Source organism: Theobroma cacao, chromosome 8, assembly GCF_000208745.1.
Source record: "Theobroma cacao cultivar B97-61/B2 chromosome 8, Criollo_cocoa_genome_V2, whole genome shotgun sequence".
NCBI classification, from domain to species: Eukaryota; Viridiplantae; Streptophyta; class Magnoliopsida; order Malvales; family Malvaceae; genus Theobroma; species Theobroma cacao.
The window spans coordinates 3,891,921-3,906,213 of NC_030857.1; the positions used below are offsets into that span (position 1 = coordinate 3,891,921).

A 14,293-nucleotide genomic window follows, 5' to 3' on the forward strand; every position below is an offset into this window, starting at 1 on the left:
GTTCTCGAAACGTTCATCGCGGGTCCCAAGAAATCTGTAACCGCCTCAATTTAATAGACGTATGAAATATCAGAAATACCCTCGTTCATTTTTGATTACCAACGTTAACGGTCCTAAAACAGAGACCTAGTTTTGTAATTTAATATGAACCCTATTCCGAGTTCTACCCGGATTCCGTCCCGACGCGTTTATATAGCGCGGGTTCCAGTTACACATATTTCCGATTCCATCAGTTCTCGCGTGTATTGTTTGAGAATCTTGAGGAATCTTTGTGTTATAGTTTGAGAAAATTCAATGTCTCAACCAGCAGCAACGACGAAGAATCGGGTGGAATCAGTTGGGGATATGGTTGCTCCTCCTCCACCGCCACCATCGTCGTCATCGAAAAGTTCAAGAAAATGCGCCCGCTGTCGAAGCTCGAAACGAATTGCTTCACAGAACAAAGCGAATTTCGAAAAAAGCGCTGCTCCTTTCCTGTTCATGTACTATCGCAATAGTTCTTGGCTAAATTTCTCGGAGGATGTTGTGAAAAAGCTGCGAGCCGGTTTCTTGGAACGGAGACCGATTATCGAAGCGTCTATCGACGGTGCGAAGTATTTTTTTGATTTGAAGAGGATGGTGCAGATCGATTACGTGACAGGAAATCAACGATCGATTTCTTGGATCGATGAAAACCACAAGTGTTTTTTCCCTAATGTTTTTTACAGCGAAGAAGAAATTACGGAATCTGAAAATGAAAGTGTAAGCGGTGATAATATTGGCTGCAATTTCAAAGATAATAGTAACAATTGTAATGCTAAGATTGAGATTGAGGTTAAGATTGATGGAGCTTCATCGAAGAGAAAACGAGACGAGCCTGAAGTGAGTTCTGCTAACAAAGCCGTAGATGTGATTAAACGTCAGCGTTTGGAGGATGGGGGAGCTGCTAGGTGGCCTGACTCGTTGCTGTTGAGAGAAACAGAAAAAGCTTATGTGGTTGTTAAGGGTCATTTCTTGAATGGAATGAAGAAAGCTGATGATGGGGTTACGGTTACTTCAATTCATCAGTGTAAGCATCAAGGGCATATGAATAAGGCTCGTCGTAAGGCTTTTGAGAAGCAGGTGGGGATCACTAAGTCCGCGAGAGGTACTTCAAATATAGTTTATGCCTGGTATGGGGCTGCCGCCAACGTTGTGGAGAGTGTTCTGGCTCATGGCTTTGGGATGCCCAGCATTGTTCCCGCGGCTGACGTTTGCGGGGTTGGCATTTATTTGTCGTCTTTTCAGTTGCCACAATTGAGGTAGTTGATTATGTCTCTTGTTTATTGTTCAGTAACGTACTTAGCTTTTCCTGGGTGGCCGCGGCTGTTTTGGCTCATCTCTATAGGTTTAATTACTCCCTAATATGTTTTTTTATCTCTTTTGTTAATTTTTAATTTTTATTCTGTTATTTGGCTCTGCTAAATTGTATTAATTCTTCCAGTGCAAAGCTGGCTGATGCTGACGATAATGGTGTAAAACATCTTATTCTGTGCCGGCTTATATTGGGAAATGTCGAGAAATTGGAAGCAGGATCTAAACAGTATCACCCATCTAGTGTGGATTTTGACACCGGTTCTGATGATCCTGAGAATCCGAAGTGGTATGTGGTATGGTCAGCTAAAGCGAATATGCATATTATGCCCGAGTGTGTTGTGAGTTTCAGAGCTTCTGGTAACATTCATGGTAAACTTTTCTAGTCCCCTTGTATCTTTTTTTTATTCTTCATATATAAGTTAATATTTTGGGCATTTCCTTGTAGGTCAACCGAGGCCTGCTGCTGGTGTTGTGTATTCCCTTGCGAGCTTGTTTTCAAAGATTAAGAGCTGTCTTCCTCCTGCCAAAGTGCGGGAAATATGGATTTCATACAGCACATTCAAGGTAAGAGGCTGCATGTCTATTAGATGAAGATGTTTCTTGTTGCTTATAATGGATGTTGGGTTTAAACTATGAACACATTTTTATTTTTTCAATTGTTAAAACAGGCTGGAAAGTTGGCCAGGGATGCTTTTCTAAGGCACCTACGACTGGTTGCTGGAGATGAGGTTCTAAAATCTGCTATTCTGGAAATTAGTGCTTCTGGATGATCTGGAAGTTTGGAATTGTTTTAGTTACTGATTTCATTTGCCTATCCTGTTGGAAAAAAAAAATGTAATTGTTACCTCACAACTAGGATAGGAAAGGAGACGCTTAGACCACAGAAACAACATAAATTGTTCTTACTTTTTTTTTCTTCATTTTTTCCTCTTTCTTTAACCCACAGTACATTGTAGTAATTTGATTAAAGACGTTAAGAAGTTTACAATTTCAGCTAGTGAGTTTTTCCTTTTCTCTTTTTACTATAGATTTTATTTTGTGGACTCTACACCTTCTAAAGATTGCAGTGTGGAGAAGAAATGAGCAGTGAAGTTTTTGATAGTTTTATTCAGTCTGCATCCTCATTACATGTGCAGATGGTACACTCTGGACACATTCATACTATTGACAAGCTTATAATCTGAGATGAACTACTTTGTGATCTAAAGCTGTAAAATCACAGCATCTTTCTCTTTACTTTTCAACATTATTATTTTACCTTAGGCTGTTTCAGATATGTCTGGGTTTCTTTTTTTTTTTTTTTTTTTTTTGTTGCACTTGAGGCTTTATCTAAAGCACAATTCTTAAGTACTTAACAATTCATTGGTTTTTGAGTATTGAAACTTATGGTTTCCATGGTATCTTTGTTTCTGTTCTGAAAAGCATATGATGTTTTTCTATCAAGTAGTATTTTCAGCTTTTGGTATAACAGTTTAAAAGGGATTTATTTGGACCTGCATTGTGATCTACAGTTTATCTAAAGCTTTTTAATGAGTAATGGCCTTTGATTATACTAAAGTTGATTGTTTCCATTTTGTCTTTAGCTTCAGTTCAAAGAAGCAGATGATTATAGGTGTCAAACAACTATAATTTATGAAATTGTACTTTTGGCTTTTGCTACAGATTATTGTAGGCATCAATATGAGATAAACATGTCACCTTGGTTATATTTTTGCATGGCTCATAGTTGTTTTTTTGTCCATTTGGTTTTATCTAAAGTATATTGTTGTATCTTTGCTGCAGTTTGAAGCAGCAGATGAGGTGATGTTAAACTGGGTTTTGTTGGCTTTTTCTTACATATTTACCCTTGTGTAACAGATTCAGACCTTTTGAATGATGAAAGGAAGCCTACTTGAATAAGAATCTAAGCATGAGTGCTGAGCTTCCTTTCTAGTTAAGAAGGTTATACCTGTGTTCAGTTGTTGATTTGATGTCATTTATCTTTATTTATTTATTTTTTGTGATGCTTATCCATCTTTAATAAGGAGCTCATTGGGGAGAGTTTTTTTGTAGCCATCATGAGATTGTGGAAGCTGCCCAACGCATGCAAGATGTCAGGGGGTTTTGGCCAAAAGCTTAACAAGGTTTGCATAATTGAATAAGCCAGTTCAGCATAATATGTATAAATGTTGGTCGACAATTGTAGGCTTTACTCTTGATTTTTTTTTTTATTTTACTTGAGTATTGATGTGGTTTATGTTTGGTGTACTATTCACTCTACTTAGTTCTTGATTTGTCAAGATTTTATACAAGTACTTACTAAGTCTCATTAATCCAAAACACTTAACATATCTGGTGCAAACGGTAATATCTGCCTTGAGGAACTAGAGATACTGCAAGTAGTTTCTTTCTTTTTTGGTGTTTTTGGCCCCCACTTGTGGAGCATGCTTATACGAAGGATTGTTATTAAACCCAGAGGTTTAATAATATTCACCTATGCTATATTTTAAGTTGCCTCATATTTATGAATAGGAAAACTTTGGTTGATGTCATGTATCGTGGTATGTTATAGGGTCAGAAGGTGGTCAAAAATGTTTGCTTAAAGCATTTTGCATCAACAGCAGGGGTGTCATCAGTTATTATTGATCTCTATTTTAAAGAATATATGTCCCCTGCGCCCTCTCTTTTTCTTTTTGTGTTCATGTTATTGTGGCATTTGGGGAAGGTTGTTTTCCATTTGAGTTTTTCTGAAATGAAATCAATATGGATAGGCTGTTTTCATGGTGTTTCGTATGCTTTATTTGTTCTTAAAATTTTTTAATTTGTTTATTTCTTTTGTCAATAGTTGGAGAGTTTTGCACTTCCATTTTATCTGTGAGATCAATTAATTCATTCAAGCAAGCAGTCGTTGGATAATTGATAGGGTTAAAGGATTATCACACACTAATTGAAGTATATTTAAAAAAATTAATAAATTAATATGATAAATGAAAAAACATGTTGTAATATTCTAACTTTGTTTATGAACGGAAGAATGAATAATAATGATAGGTTTCAGTACTTACAGGTTAATAATGTTGCTTGGATAGCCCATAGCCCCTTGCATTTTAATTCTCCATTTATTTATGGTATAGTGTTCTTTACTCGTCTTTGGAAAGCATCATGCGCAATTTACCTTTATTATTTTCTTTTAATATGGAAAGGGAGAGGTGAACTTCCAAAGTGAAACTAGCCAATGCTTTTACACCAGAAGCCTGATGAAGGTATGTGAGAGCAAAATATCCTGTTAAAGCACATGGTAGGACTTGAAAAGAGGAAACTATCACACTGAGTTTGCAACAAAGACAGATTTTCTCCTGTGTATCAGAAAGGACCGTTCATAATATTTGAAAATAGAGCGATACCTCTCCTCCCTATTTGCCTCAGCAGCTCTTGATACAACTAAATGAACAGAATTAAAACTGGCTGCCTTTCCGAGCAAGGGTATCAGGACATCGATTCACCTCCTGAAAAAGGTATGCTTTACTGGCTCCGGTACCGTTCATTGGAGAGAGACCTGCATTTTTAGAATTTGAGATAAAAGACTGATAACTGCATGTTGCATCCAGCTCAAATTTCTGAATTCCTGTGATTAACTTATTTAGATAAAAGCTAAATTATCCCTGGAGGCCTATAACTCAGCTTCAAGCCTTCAACACTAACAAACGTCAACCATGACAAGAATCTGAGCAACTAAGAAGTGTACTAAATTTTGCAACTGTATGGGCAATTTCCTCACTGTGACTGGACTTTATTTTTCCGAGAAGAGAAATGAAGTGGAATACCAGCTATGCAGTCCACTAACTTAAAAAAGACCCCATACCTAGATTGCTTGGAAAAAGCATATAAAAACAAAATACTACATACATTTGCAATCAATTGTTCGTCCTTCAGTTGACTTTCTGGGCTGTAACCATTTGTTTGTTTCTTTTTTGTTTTATCTTCTTTTGTCCGACCCATTTAACTCATTCCTGTCAACTCTAGAGTCTCGATGAAACATTAGAAGACGGATTTCTTCCATCTCATAAACTAAAAGGAAATTACTTGAAATCTGTTCACTTTTACATTTTAGTGTTGGTTAAGTAGTTACATTCAATTTTTAATTCAGAAAATGACAAATATGTTGAATTTATGCTTGGAAAGATTAAGCTAAGGACCCCAAAAGCAGTGAAGTGCACTAATGGCGATGATGGCCAGGCCTGCTTTGCATTATGATTTGCACCCCTCGAAAGTTGGAGACGTGTCCTTGCTTGTTGCACAACTGTATCCAACTATAGGGGTTGAGAATTACTGGCAAAGCAAAATTTCACATCACTAAAATCACCCGAACCAAACTTGCCTCCCCAATTTCAGCTCTTTCGAAACAGTCGATGTCTTGCTGACAATGGGTCTTTGAGCAATGGCATTGGCAAGTACTGACAGCCAGGTATGAGGTTCCTTCTATTTTCTCAATTCTTAGGTGCTTTAAACCTCTTAAAATTTGCAAGAAAAAATTGTCGGAAAAGTCAAGTTTGCTAACGGAAGCAATGTTATGGTGGGAAATGATGATGGTTGATAAGCAGCTTTGCTACACCACACCTTTTCTCCCGTATCTTCCATTCATATCCGACAAAAGAAATTGGAAGGAAATTAATATCAATATCAATGTCAAGGTCTTGAGTACCCAACTCTTTAAGTCATGTACAAAATACAAAGAGTTGTTGTGTAAAAAATGCTCAACTTGATTTGTTCATCCATCCATATTGAATTCCCAACCTAATCCACTTGATTATAGTATATCCATTTTTTGGGGGGGAGACATTACCTAACTAAGGAATCCCATGTTTGTTTCAATAAAAATGTGGTCAAAGGAATTGGAAAACAAGAAGAAAGACACCAGAGGGAATGACCTAATTAGTGCAATATGGATATCATTTTAAGCTACATCATAAAGATGAATCTTTCTCATTCTGTTAATCTTAACTTTTAGTTTCAGGATTCGAATCCGAGTTTCAGGTTTTTAACTCTTGGAATGTGATGAACCCAAGCTGCCAACCATGGAGAAAATACTTCCAAATGATTTTCAGCATCAACATGTTGGCAATTGGCACCATTAGAACTCGTGGCTGCCCAGCCATGCATACAGTCTCATTCTTCAGTGATCCATCCTAAGATCATAGGCAGAGGAAAGGTCTGAAAGAAATCAACAAACAAAGAACCAAAACATCAAAGTCCCTACCAATCGGTGGCAGCTTTGCTAATGCGAATTTTTTTAAAAGTTATCTCAAATTCCCGAGAGGTCAAACAAACATAGTCCATGGATAAGACTGCTTGGCTTAGGGTAAGAGATTAGCAAAGGCTAAACTAAATAAGAAAATGGTCTCATATTTTCCACAATGGCGGAAAACGACGTGAAGTGGTCCTGGGTGTGTTTTTATGATGATAGCTTTTAGTAAAAGAGACATTATATAATGGCAGTCATGTTCAGCTACGGGAAGCATCCATCATTTTCAGAAGGTATTGCCTGACTTTCCATTAAAGTGAATTGAATCAACGAATCAGTACTTGCTCCTTTTTTGTGCAAAAGGCATGGTGTTATGTGCCCGTGGTTGTGGCTGATGGTATTCAAGTGCGCAAAGTCTTCTCTCCATGTATCATGACAAATCAACTTTTCCCATTTCATTACTTCTTGTTTTTTATTTTAAATGGTAAATTAGAATTTTCATCTATTTAAGTGAAATTTATAAAATTATTCGACAGAATGGTAGTGTATTAAGACAGCATAAAAGCGACATAAAAATTCACTTACTTACTTAACCTGTTTAATAAAAACAAAAATAAAGTAATTCGATTGTAATAAGATCACACAATCCACACAATCAAACTTAACAACCCAAACACAAAAACTAACCGAGAACATTAACTACTCATCCCACCACAACAAAGAGTGCATCCTTTCTATATACTTGTTAAAAAATATAAAATATTGGGTTTTTTCCTCTTTCTCCTGAAAGTGATTTAGAAACGTGTCATCTCTTAGTATGTTATTAGAATTAGCAATAATTAAAGAGACAAAATTTATTAAATTTGTGAAGAACTACTCTGAATTTCATTCAATTGTGTGTTTTATATATATATAAATAGAAGATAGATTTGTAGGGCAAGTTCACAACAAAAATACAAAGATAAATCTTTGAAAATTTTTTCTAAGTGGAGGAGCTATCTGGCCAAGATAAGATCTGCCCACCCGGTCCAAGTGGACCCAACAGGTTAAAGATGGCAAAATAAAAATATATTACATCCACGTCCTACCCTATGAACCAAACCATAACTAACTCCACCTTTGTTAATAATAATAAGTATATAAAATATAACATATTGACACTCGTTTATAAAGGGTTCAATATCCAACGCTTATCCAATTGCAATTGGTGTATACTACATTTTTGTAGGATATATTTTTATTTCAACAAGTATTTACCTTCTTCCAAACTTTAAAAAAAATTCGAGTCTAATTTTTTGATAAAAATAAACTAAATATTCGGGTGTTTGAAATTTGAGTTATATTATATAATTAGTGATTTTAATGTGTTATCAATGCTTGGAAAGATGGCATTGATTCCATTTCATGGTCAACTGGTGAATTTGGTTTGAAATTTGGTGGCTTCTATAGAGGGCAACAAGAAAACAAAATAAAAAAAGAAAAAAAAAGATTGATCAACTTGTTGAAATCATGGGGTTTTGCATTTTTCAACTTGTTCAATAAGTGCTTACGTTTCAATGTCCAATCCCAAGTATTCCCTAACTTTTTGTACAAGTTATTCCTAACACTTTTTTCTTCAAAATTGTAAATCATTGAAATGAAATCAAAATTAATGTTCCACTTCCACTCAATCATAGACCCACATTTAACTTTAATCTAATTGCTACTGTACAATCGGGTTCTCTTGTATTTAGTTGCTTACTTCTTTTTTAACATATTGACTAAACCATTGGAATATGAAATATTATAATCCAAGTCACCTCTAACAGAGTTTTTTTTTAAAAAATCAACTAATTTCTAAGAATTTAAGAAAAAAATTTTGTACACATATATTTATGTCATACATCTTATCTCAAACAGAACAAAAAAGAAAATATCTTAAAAATTTTCGTATTTATTCTTGAGGTTGATTAATGATTATGAGACAAAGCTTATCCATGAATTTGTAACTCATTAATATTTGTGAATTTATCATTTTATCTTATTTATTATAGAACAAAATTGATGATGAAAAGCCGGTCCAAAAATTTTGCATTATCTAGAAAAGAGCTGGAAATAGTAAATTGAATTATCCCCAAAACAAATCCCAGGTGTCACCACTAATCTGCCACGTCATAAGCCACCTTTTCCGTGATATATCTGGCACATGTGGAAACGCATCGTCATTGCATCACGCTTGACGATTTGATTATCAAGTTCAAATCAAATTGAACGCGTCCAGAAACTAAGCCAAAAAGCAAGCGAAACATCTAATCCAAACTCCTCCTTCCCGAAAATATGTCCACAATCAATACGCCTATTTATACACGCGTTTTCCTTCACCAAACCCCAAACTCACCCATAATACTATTTCCCGTTCTCTTCATCTTCTTCCTTGTTCGTCGTTTTTTTGTTTAACAGACTCTCTGAAATCTCGGGGATCTTGGTTTTCCTCGCATTCCTCTTTATTTACCTAATTTTTTACTCCCATATGAGGCTCAAGGAAGAATATTCTCATAACGTCGATGACTACGACGACGAGGATTCTGAAACGATGTCGCAGATTTCTGTCGGAGCTTTACAACAACAACAACAACAACAACTGAAAAACGTTGTTGTTGTCGGTTACGCGCTTACTTCTAAGAAGATTAAGAGCTTTTTACAACCAAAGCTTGAAGGTTTAGCCAGGTGAATCTCGCGGTTTTTTTTTAAAGGTGTAGCCGGAGATTTTTTGTATACGTTTATTTTTTCTGGTTGATCGTTTTGGAATCTAATGTGTGGATTCTAAGGTGTGAGAATATGCTGCCAATTTGTGTCGTTGTCGTTTTGGTTGTCAGGAAAATGAAGTAATTTATGTGAATATTACATCAAACTCTTTTACTCTTACTAAGTCAAAGAGTTTTTATTTTATACTAAATATGTTTATTATGTTGATAATAATATGTCATTTTCAGTATTTACTTGGAATCAATTCATGAAGATATTTAATATTTATAGTATTTTTTGTAGCAAAGATTTTGACTTTGGTCGTGTATGATGTACATATTGAATTTGCTGCTATTACTTAGTCTTTGCTGTTATTGTTACTAGTATTGGATTTAGTCTACATTTTTTGCTGCAATATGACCTTCTGCTAAAATTAAAATATGGGTCCTAAGTTCTTGTGTTTTCAAAAGAAGGGATGCGGTTGTTTTGTACCTTGATAGCAGAAAAAGCTTGGATTTTGCGGTTACTATTAACCCTTTGTTGCTGTTCATGTGTTGGGGTTTTTTTTTTTTTTCCTGGTGAGTAACCGTGTAAAATGTTGGAAATGGAGCAGGAATAAGGGTATATTGTTTGTTGCAATTGATCAAAACAGACCTCTTTCGGATCAAGGTCCTTTTGATATTGTACTGCACAAGGTTGGTAGATACTATTTCTTATATTTCGTGATGACATGAAAAAAATAAAAAGAATGGTGCAAACAAGTACTTGCGCTTGCGTGTCTGACTTAAAATGGCCTGTTTTTGTTTCTGGTGCAGTTGACCGGAAAAGAGTGGCGCCAAATTCTTGAGGTTGGTCCAAATCCTAGATGCTACAGTATAAATTTTGTTTTCTTTTGAGAATGATGGATGTCTTGGAAATGATCGAGTATGAAGCCACTGGTCTTTGATATATTACGTTGCCATGTTGATGTGTTTTTACATGTGAGGAACCAAATAACCCAGTGACTGGTGACAGACAATTGCTTTGTGTTTAAATCTCATGAGTGGCTGACATAATTTGCAGACTGCTTGCTCTTTCCTTCCTCATGAAACCTGACTTGATAATTGAGGTCGAGGCCTTAAGCTTCCAGCAAGTGAGGATGTTTCTACTTCCATGGCCATCTAGCTGATTTTTCAGGTTTTCCTTAGCATTACCTGCAAAAAAACTTTTTCATTGTTTTGAATGGCTTCATTTGTCCTGGGTGTTACCCTTTTTATCCTGACTCAATCCTAATAAGGGTAGGATCTGGTGTACCTCTAGTATTTGCTATATCATGCTTGAGGACTAAATTTTGCAAGTGCCTCCCTCATCACTCCATTTTTGGCTGCTTGATGAAGTGTCTAGTAAAAGGATTCACTTCTCTTATTTGCAAATATCCAGCATTGGTTCTAGGATTACAGTGTCAAACCTTCTGACCTCAGCTGGGTTCAAGTTCTTATGTTCAAATTTATATCAGTTATGCTTTGGAAGTTGGGTATGCTGTTTTTGTCGTATTTTTTATGCTGAAACATTAATGTTTTAGGGAAAGTTATCTTTGAAACTTCTGTAGTTTATCTCAGTTTATAATTTTCAGTTTTTGAAGTTATCAGCTGCTGCACCTGATATCCTTGGAAACTAATGCTAGAAAATGAGTTCAATTCATAACCAAAATGGCCCACGTTTTCTTTTCTAATTCTGTTTTGAGTCAATTCTTTCAGATAAAAGTGTAGATACTTTTTCATAATTCTAGCGCTGGACTAACCCATTCTTCTTAAATAAGTATCCTTTTTTTTATGCATTATTTTTGAACTGTCAGCTTTTACTTTGTATTGTGAGCCTGTATTGTTGTGCATTTTCAGATGGTTCCTTGAGTTTTATGTCACTTAATCTTAATAATTTCTCAATTTTTGTGTTGCTGTGTTTGTCTAGTTATTTAATGTGCTTTTCATGTGAGATTTAATTTTTCCTCTTTTTTTTTGGGTGGGGGGTTGGAATGGGGTCCACATCACCTGTTGCTTTGCTTTCTTAAGTATCTTCTAGCATGCGTGGGCTGTTTTCAACTTTCAATAGTTCAGTGTCGGCATAAGTTTAGGTGGATAGGATTCATATGTTACAACCAGAGGATGATTTCTTAACCACAGTTGCCTAATGAAAAAAACAATTTAGTGAGCTGCCTTGTGAATTTGCATCAATGCATGACTAGATAATGCATGTGAACCAGGAATTATGAAGTATGTTAGGTGTCTCTTTTATAAGCTCTTCTTCTGGAAAGAATTGATTATAAGCAAAAGTGAAAAGCAAGGAAACTTTTTCTTTTTCTTTTTCACCAAAGGATTATAAAGCGTTTGGTTCTGGACAGTAATATATCAACAATTACTTGTAGAAAAATTGCTGTCTCAAGGGTAATTTGTTTGCTAATTACACATTTGTCTTCAGACCTATCCATCTTACAATTTCTAACCTATAATTGCAGGAATATAGACGAACACATCCAGAAGTCACAGTTCTTGATCCTCCTGATGCTATACAACATTTACACAATCGCCAATCAATGCTACAATGTGTTGCAGATATGAATTTATCTGATTCTTATGGTAATTTATGCCATGTTTTTTATGGTTGACATTGGAATTTAGAATCCAATGGGAGTAGGGTTTTTCTTCCTCTCTCACTGGCAACTTTCCAGTTTTTGATGAAAGATTTACAGATGAACTCCGAAGCTGATCAAAATGAATGTTGATGTTTTACCATGCAGGAAAAGTTGGTGTTCCCAGGCAATTGGTCATTAAAAGAGATGCATCATCCATTCCTGATGCTGTAGCCAAAGCTGGGTTGACACTGCCCCTTGGTATGCAGATTTTTTCATGCGGTGTTCTAATATGTTGTACCATTCTATAGTCTCCATTTAAGTTATACATAGTCATTGGTATGCTGTGCATTCGACTTAATGATCTGTTTCATGTGGTGTATATGTTACCTGTGAGGTGCTTGGGACTGTGGCTGGACTTGAATCATAAGAAGCATAGAGATGCTTTTGCTAGATCATGCTCCCAAGTCGTGTGATTTACTTTAGGATATCAATTTTTTCCTTCGTCTGATCTAATTTTTATGTCACTTTTTTCTAAGCAAACTTGCTTATTTCTGTCTGTTTCAGTTGCAAAACCATTGGTTGCTGATGGAAGTGCAAAGTCACATGAACTATCACTTGCTTATGATCAATACTCCCTTCAGAAACTTGAACCTCCACTTGTTCTGCAGGAGTTTGTTAACCATGGTATGCAACTGCAGATTCTGTAGAGACTAATAACCATAGGCCAAAATTCTATGATCCATCATTAATTGCTGTACTGTTTTATATCATAATGGCTGTAGGAGGTGTTCTCTTCAAGGTTTATATCGTTGGAGAAGCTATTAAAGTGGTCAGGCGTTTCTCTTTACCTGATGTAACTAAACGAGAGCTCTCTAAAAATGCGGGTGTTTTTCGGTTTCCACGGGTTTCCTGTGCTGCAGCTTCTGCAGATGATGCAGATTTGGACCCTAGTGTGGCTGGTGAGTTGTCCTGTCTAAGAATAGCTTTTCTTCGTTGCTACTCTCCCAATTCTGCTTGTCGGCATTTGTCAACGTGAATGTTTGATCATCTGATTGGACTTGAAACGTGTATGAAGAAATTTTCATGGTTGAGTAAAAAAAAGTTATAAAGGCTGAATGAGCCCTCAGTTGATTGCAGCTTTTCAGTTAATTTCATTCAACACCATGTGATGTGTCTCAAGTAAAAAAGGAGATGCTGCTTTGAACTGTGCTGAAGTGTGATGTCTTAAGTCATGCTTTTAGCATCTTTGTGGGCCGTCTTACATATGTTTTTCCTTCTGTTGCAGAGCTTCCTCCTCGCCCTTTACTTGAAAGACTAGCCAAAGAACTTCGACGTGGACTGGTAGGTTTTTCAATTTTGACTATTAGTTTCCTGGTCTCTACATACTAATGTGTAAATCATGCTTATAATATATATTTCTATGCAATTTTTTTGTTACTATAGGGTCTTCGGCTATTTAACCTAGACATTATCCGGGAGCATGGGACCAGAGATCATTTTTATGTCATAGACATCAACTACTTTCCTGGCAAGTTAAACTTCTACCGTATAAGCATCATGGGGGCAGTTTTGGACTTGGTTTAAAGCCCCCTTTTAATTCTTTGTTCGAAACACCTCAGACATGCTGATTTGCTCTGCAATTGTTTGTGAAATTATTGCAGGCTATGGGAAAATGCCAGGATATGAACATATATTTACGGACTTCCTCTTGAGCCTTGTGCAGAGTGGATACAAGAAAAGATCATGCTAGTGACTGTCCGAAACCCTTCAGGAATCGAGATGTTGAAAAACTCCGAAGCATCAGATGCTCTCAATAATCATATGCAAGATGAGGTCTTGTACTTGTTACGGTACCCTTTGTATAGCATCATGTAATTCCTGCTAGCGGCTCAAGGAGGGTGTATTTCAAAGTGCAAAAAGATTTCAACCTCCAAATTCTGTAATTACATCTTGCTGGTAGGATTGTTCCCTACTAAGAAGTTTACAATTTAAACAGCTCTTTAGAAATCAACTTAAACTCATTCTTGCTCGATTCTTTTGTTCTACCTTGTAATTACCCTTATGCTGTTACATGTATCATGGTGATAGGAGAGCACTTTGGGGCAATCAACAACATTTCTCGTTCTTAATACACATTATTTTGTTCCTTGCAATATCCAATGTCTTGTTTTCAGTATGAGTCTCGATTAGAAGAAGGATCCTTGTCCTCTGAACTTAACCCTAAGTGCTGAAATAAAAGGAATTGATTGTCTCAACTCTCAAAACATTCTCTCCTTTTTCTCTATTAATTTCTCCTGCATCATGGTTACCCATCTCGTTATTGGTGGCATAACTGGTCTAAGGATGATTCTATACCTTAATTCTTGCTCTTTTAATTTGCAATAATGTAAACTCAAAATTCAAAA

At 35.9% G+C, this 14,293-nt stretch overlaps 2 protein-coding genes across 7 annotated transcripts; both read left to right on the forward strand.

The window, feature by feature from the left end:
• Window positions 173-5,384, forward strand: LOC18591897 (probable inactive poly [ADP-ribose] polymerase SRO3). Of its 4 annotated transcripts, XR_001929112.1 has the most exons (8): window positions 173-1,280; window positions 1,463-1,704; window positions 1,781-1,899; window positions 2,004-2,063; window positions 3,193-3,276; window positions 3,388-3,458; window positions 4,518-4,829; window positions 4,959-5,382. XR_001929112.1 is itself a non-coding variant. In XM_018126214.1 (4 exons), exons 1-4 carry the CDS (start codon window positions 295-297, stop codon window positions 2,103-2,105), a joined length of 1,449 nt encoding a protein of 482 aa, XP_017981703.1. In that variant the 5' UTR covers window positions 175-294; the 3' UTR covers window positions 2,106-2,439. The 4 variants fall into 4 exon arrangements, 1 of the variants encoding a protein (XP_017981703.1); XR_001929111.1 differs by having other exon boundaries at window positions 4,518-5,384; XR_001929110.1 differs by lacking the exons at window positions 4,518-4,829; window positions 4,959-5,382 and having other exon boundaries at window positions 3,388-3,661.
• LOC18591899 (inositol-tetrakisphosphate 1-kinase 3) lies at window positions 8,762-14,041 on the forward strand. 3 transcript variants are annotated; one of them, XM_018126067.1, is made up of 11 exons: window positions 8,942-9,262; window positions 9,894-9,975; window positions 10,096-10,128; window positions 10,343-10,456; window positions 11,772-11,892; window positions 12,054-12,146; window positions 12,453-12,572; window positions 12,671-12,847; window positions 13,174-13,229; window positions 13,332-13,416; window positions 13,550-14,041. In XM_018126067.1, exons 5-11 carry the CDS (start codon window positions 11,850-11,852, stop codon window positions 13,636-13,638), a joined length of 663 nt encoding a protein of 220 aa, XP_017981556.1. In that variant the 5' UTR covers window positions 8,942-9,262; window positions 9,894-9,975; window positions 10,096-10,128; window positions 10,343-10,456; window positions 11,772-11,849; the 3' UTR covers window positions 13,639-14,041. The 3 variants fall into 3 exon arrangements, with proteins under 3 accessions (XP_007018385.2, XP_017981556.1, XP_017981555.1); XM_007018323.2 differs by lacking the exon at window positions 10,343-10,456 and having other exon boundaries at window positions 8,762-9,262; XM_018126066.1 differs by lacking the exon at window positions 8,942-9,262 and having other exon boundaries at window positions 10,096-10,260.

Excerpts from the sequence above, each read along its gene's own strand:
- LOC18591897 (XM_018126214.1), top strand. The coding sequence starts at position 295 with ATGTCTCAACCAGCAGCAACGACGAAGAATCGGGTGGAATCAGTTGGG. Across the intron at positions 1,281-1,462 it reads TTTCAGTTGCCACAATTGAG|TGCAAAGCTGGCTGATGCTG; the intron begins GTAGTTGATTAT and ends TAATTCTTCCAG. Across the intron at positions 1,900-2,003 it reads TTTCATACAGCACATTCAAG|GCTGGAAAGTTGGCCAGGGA; the intron begins GTAAGAGGCTGC and ends TTGTTAAAACAG.
- LOC18591899 (XM_007018323.2), top strand. The coding sequence starts at position 9,066 with ATGAGGCTCAAGGAAGAATATTCTCATAACGTCGATGACTACGACGAC. Across the intron at positions 11,893-12,053 it reads GAATTTATCTGATTCTTATG|GAAAAGTTGGTGTTCCCAGG; the intron begins GTAATTTATGCC and ends TTTACCATGCAG. Across the intron at positions 12,147-12,452 it reads TGGGTTGACACTGCCCCTTG|TTGCAAAACCATTGGTTGCT; the intron begins GTATGCAGATTT and ends TGTCTGTTTCAG.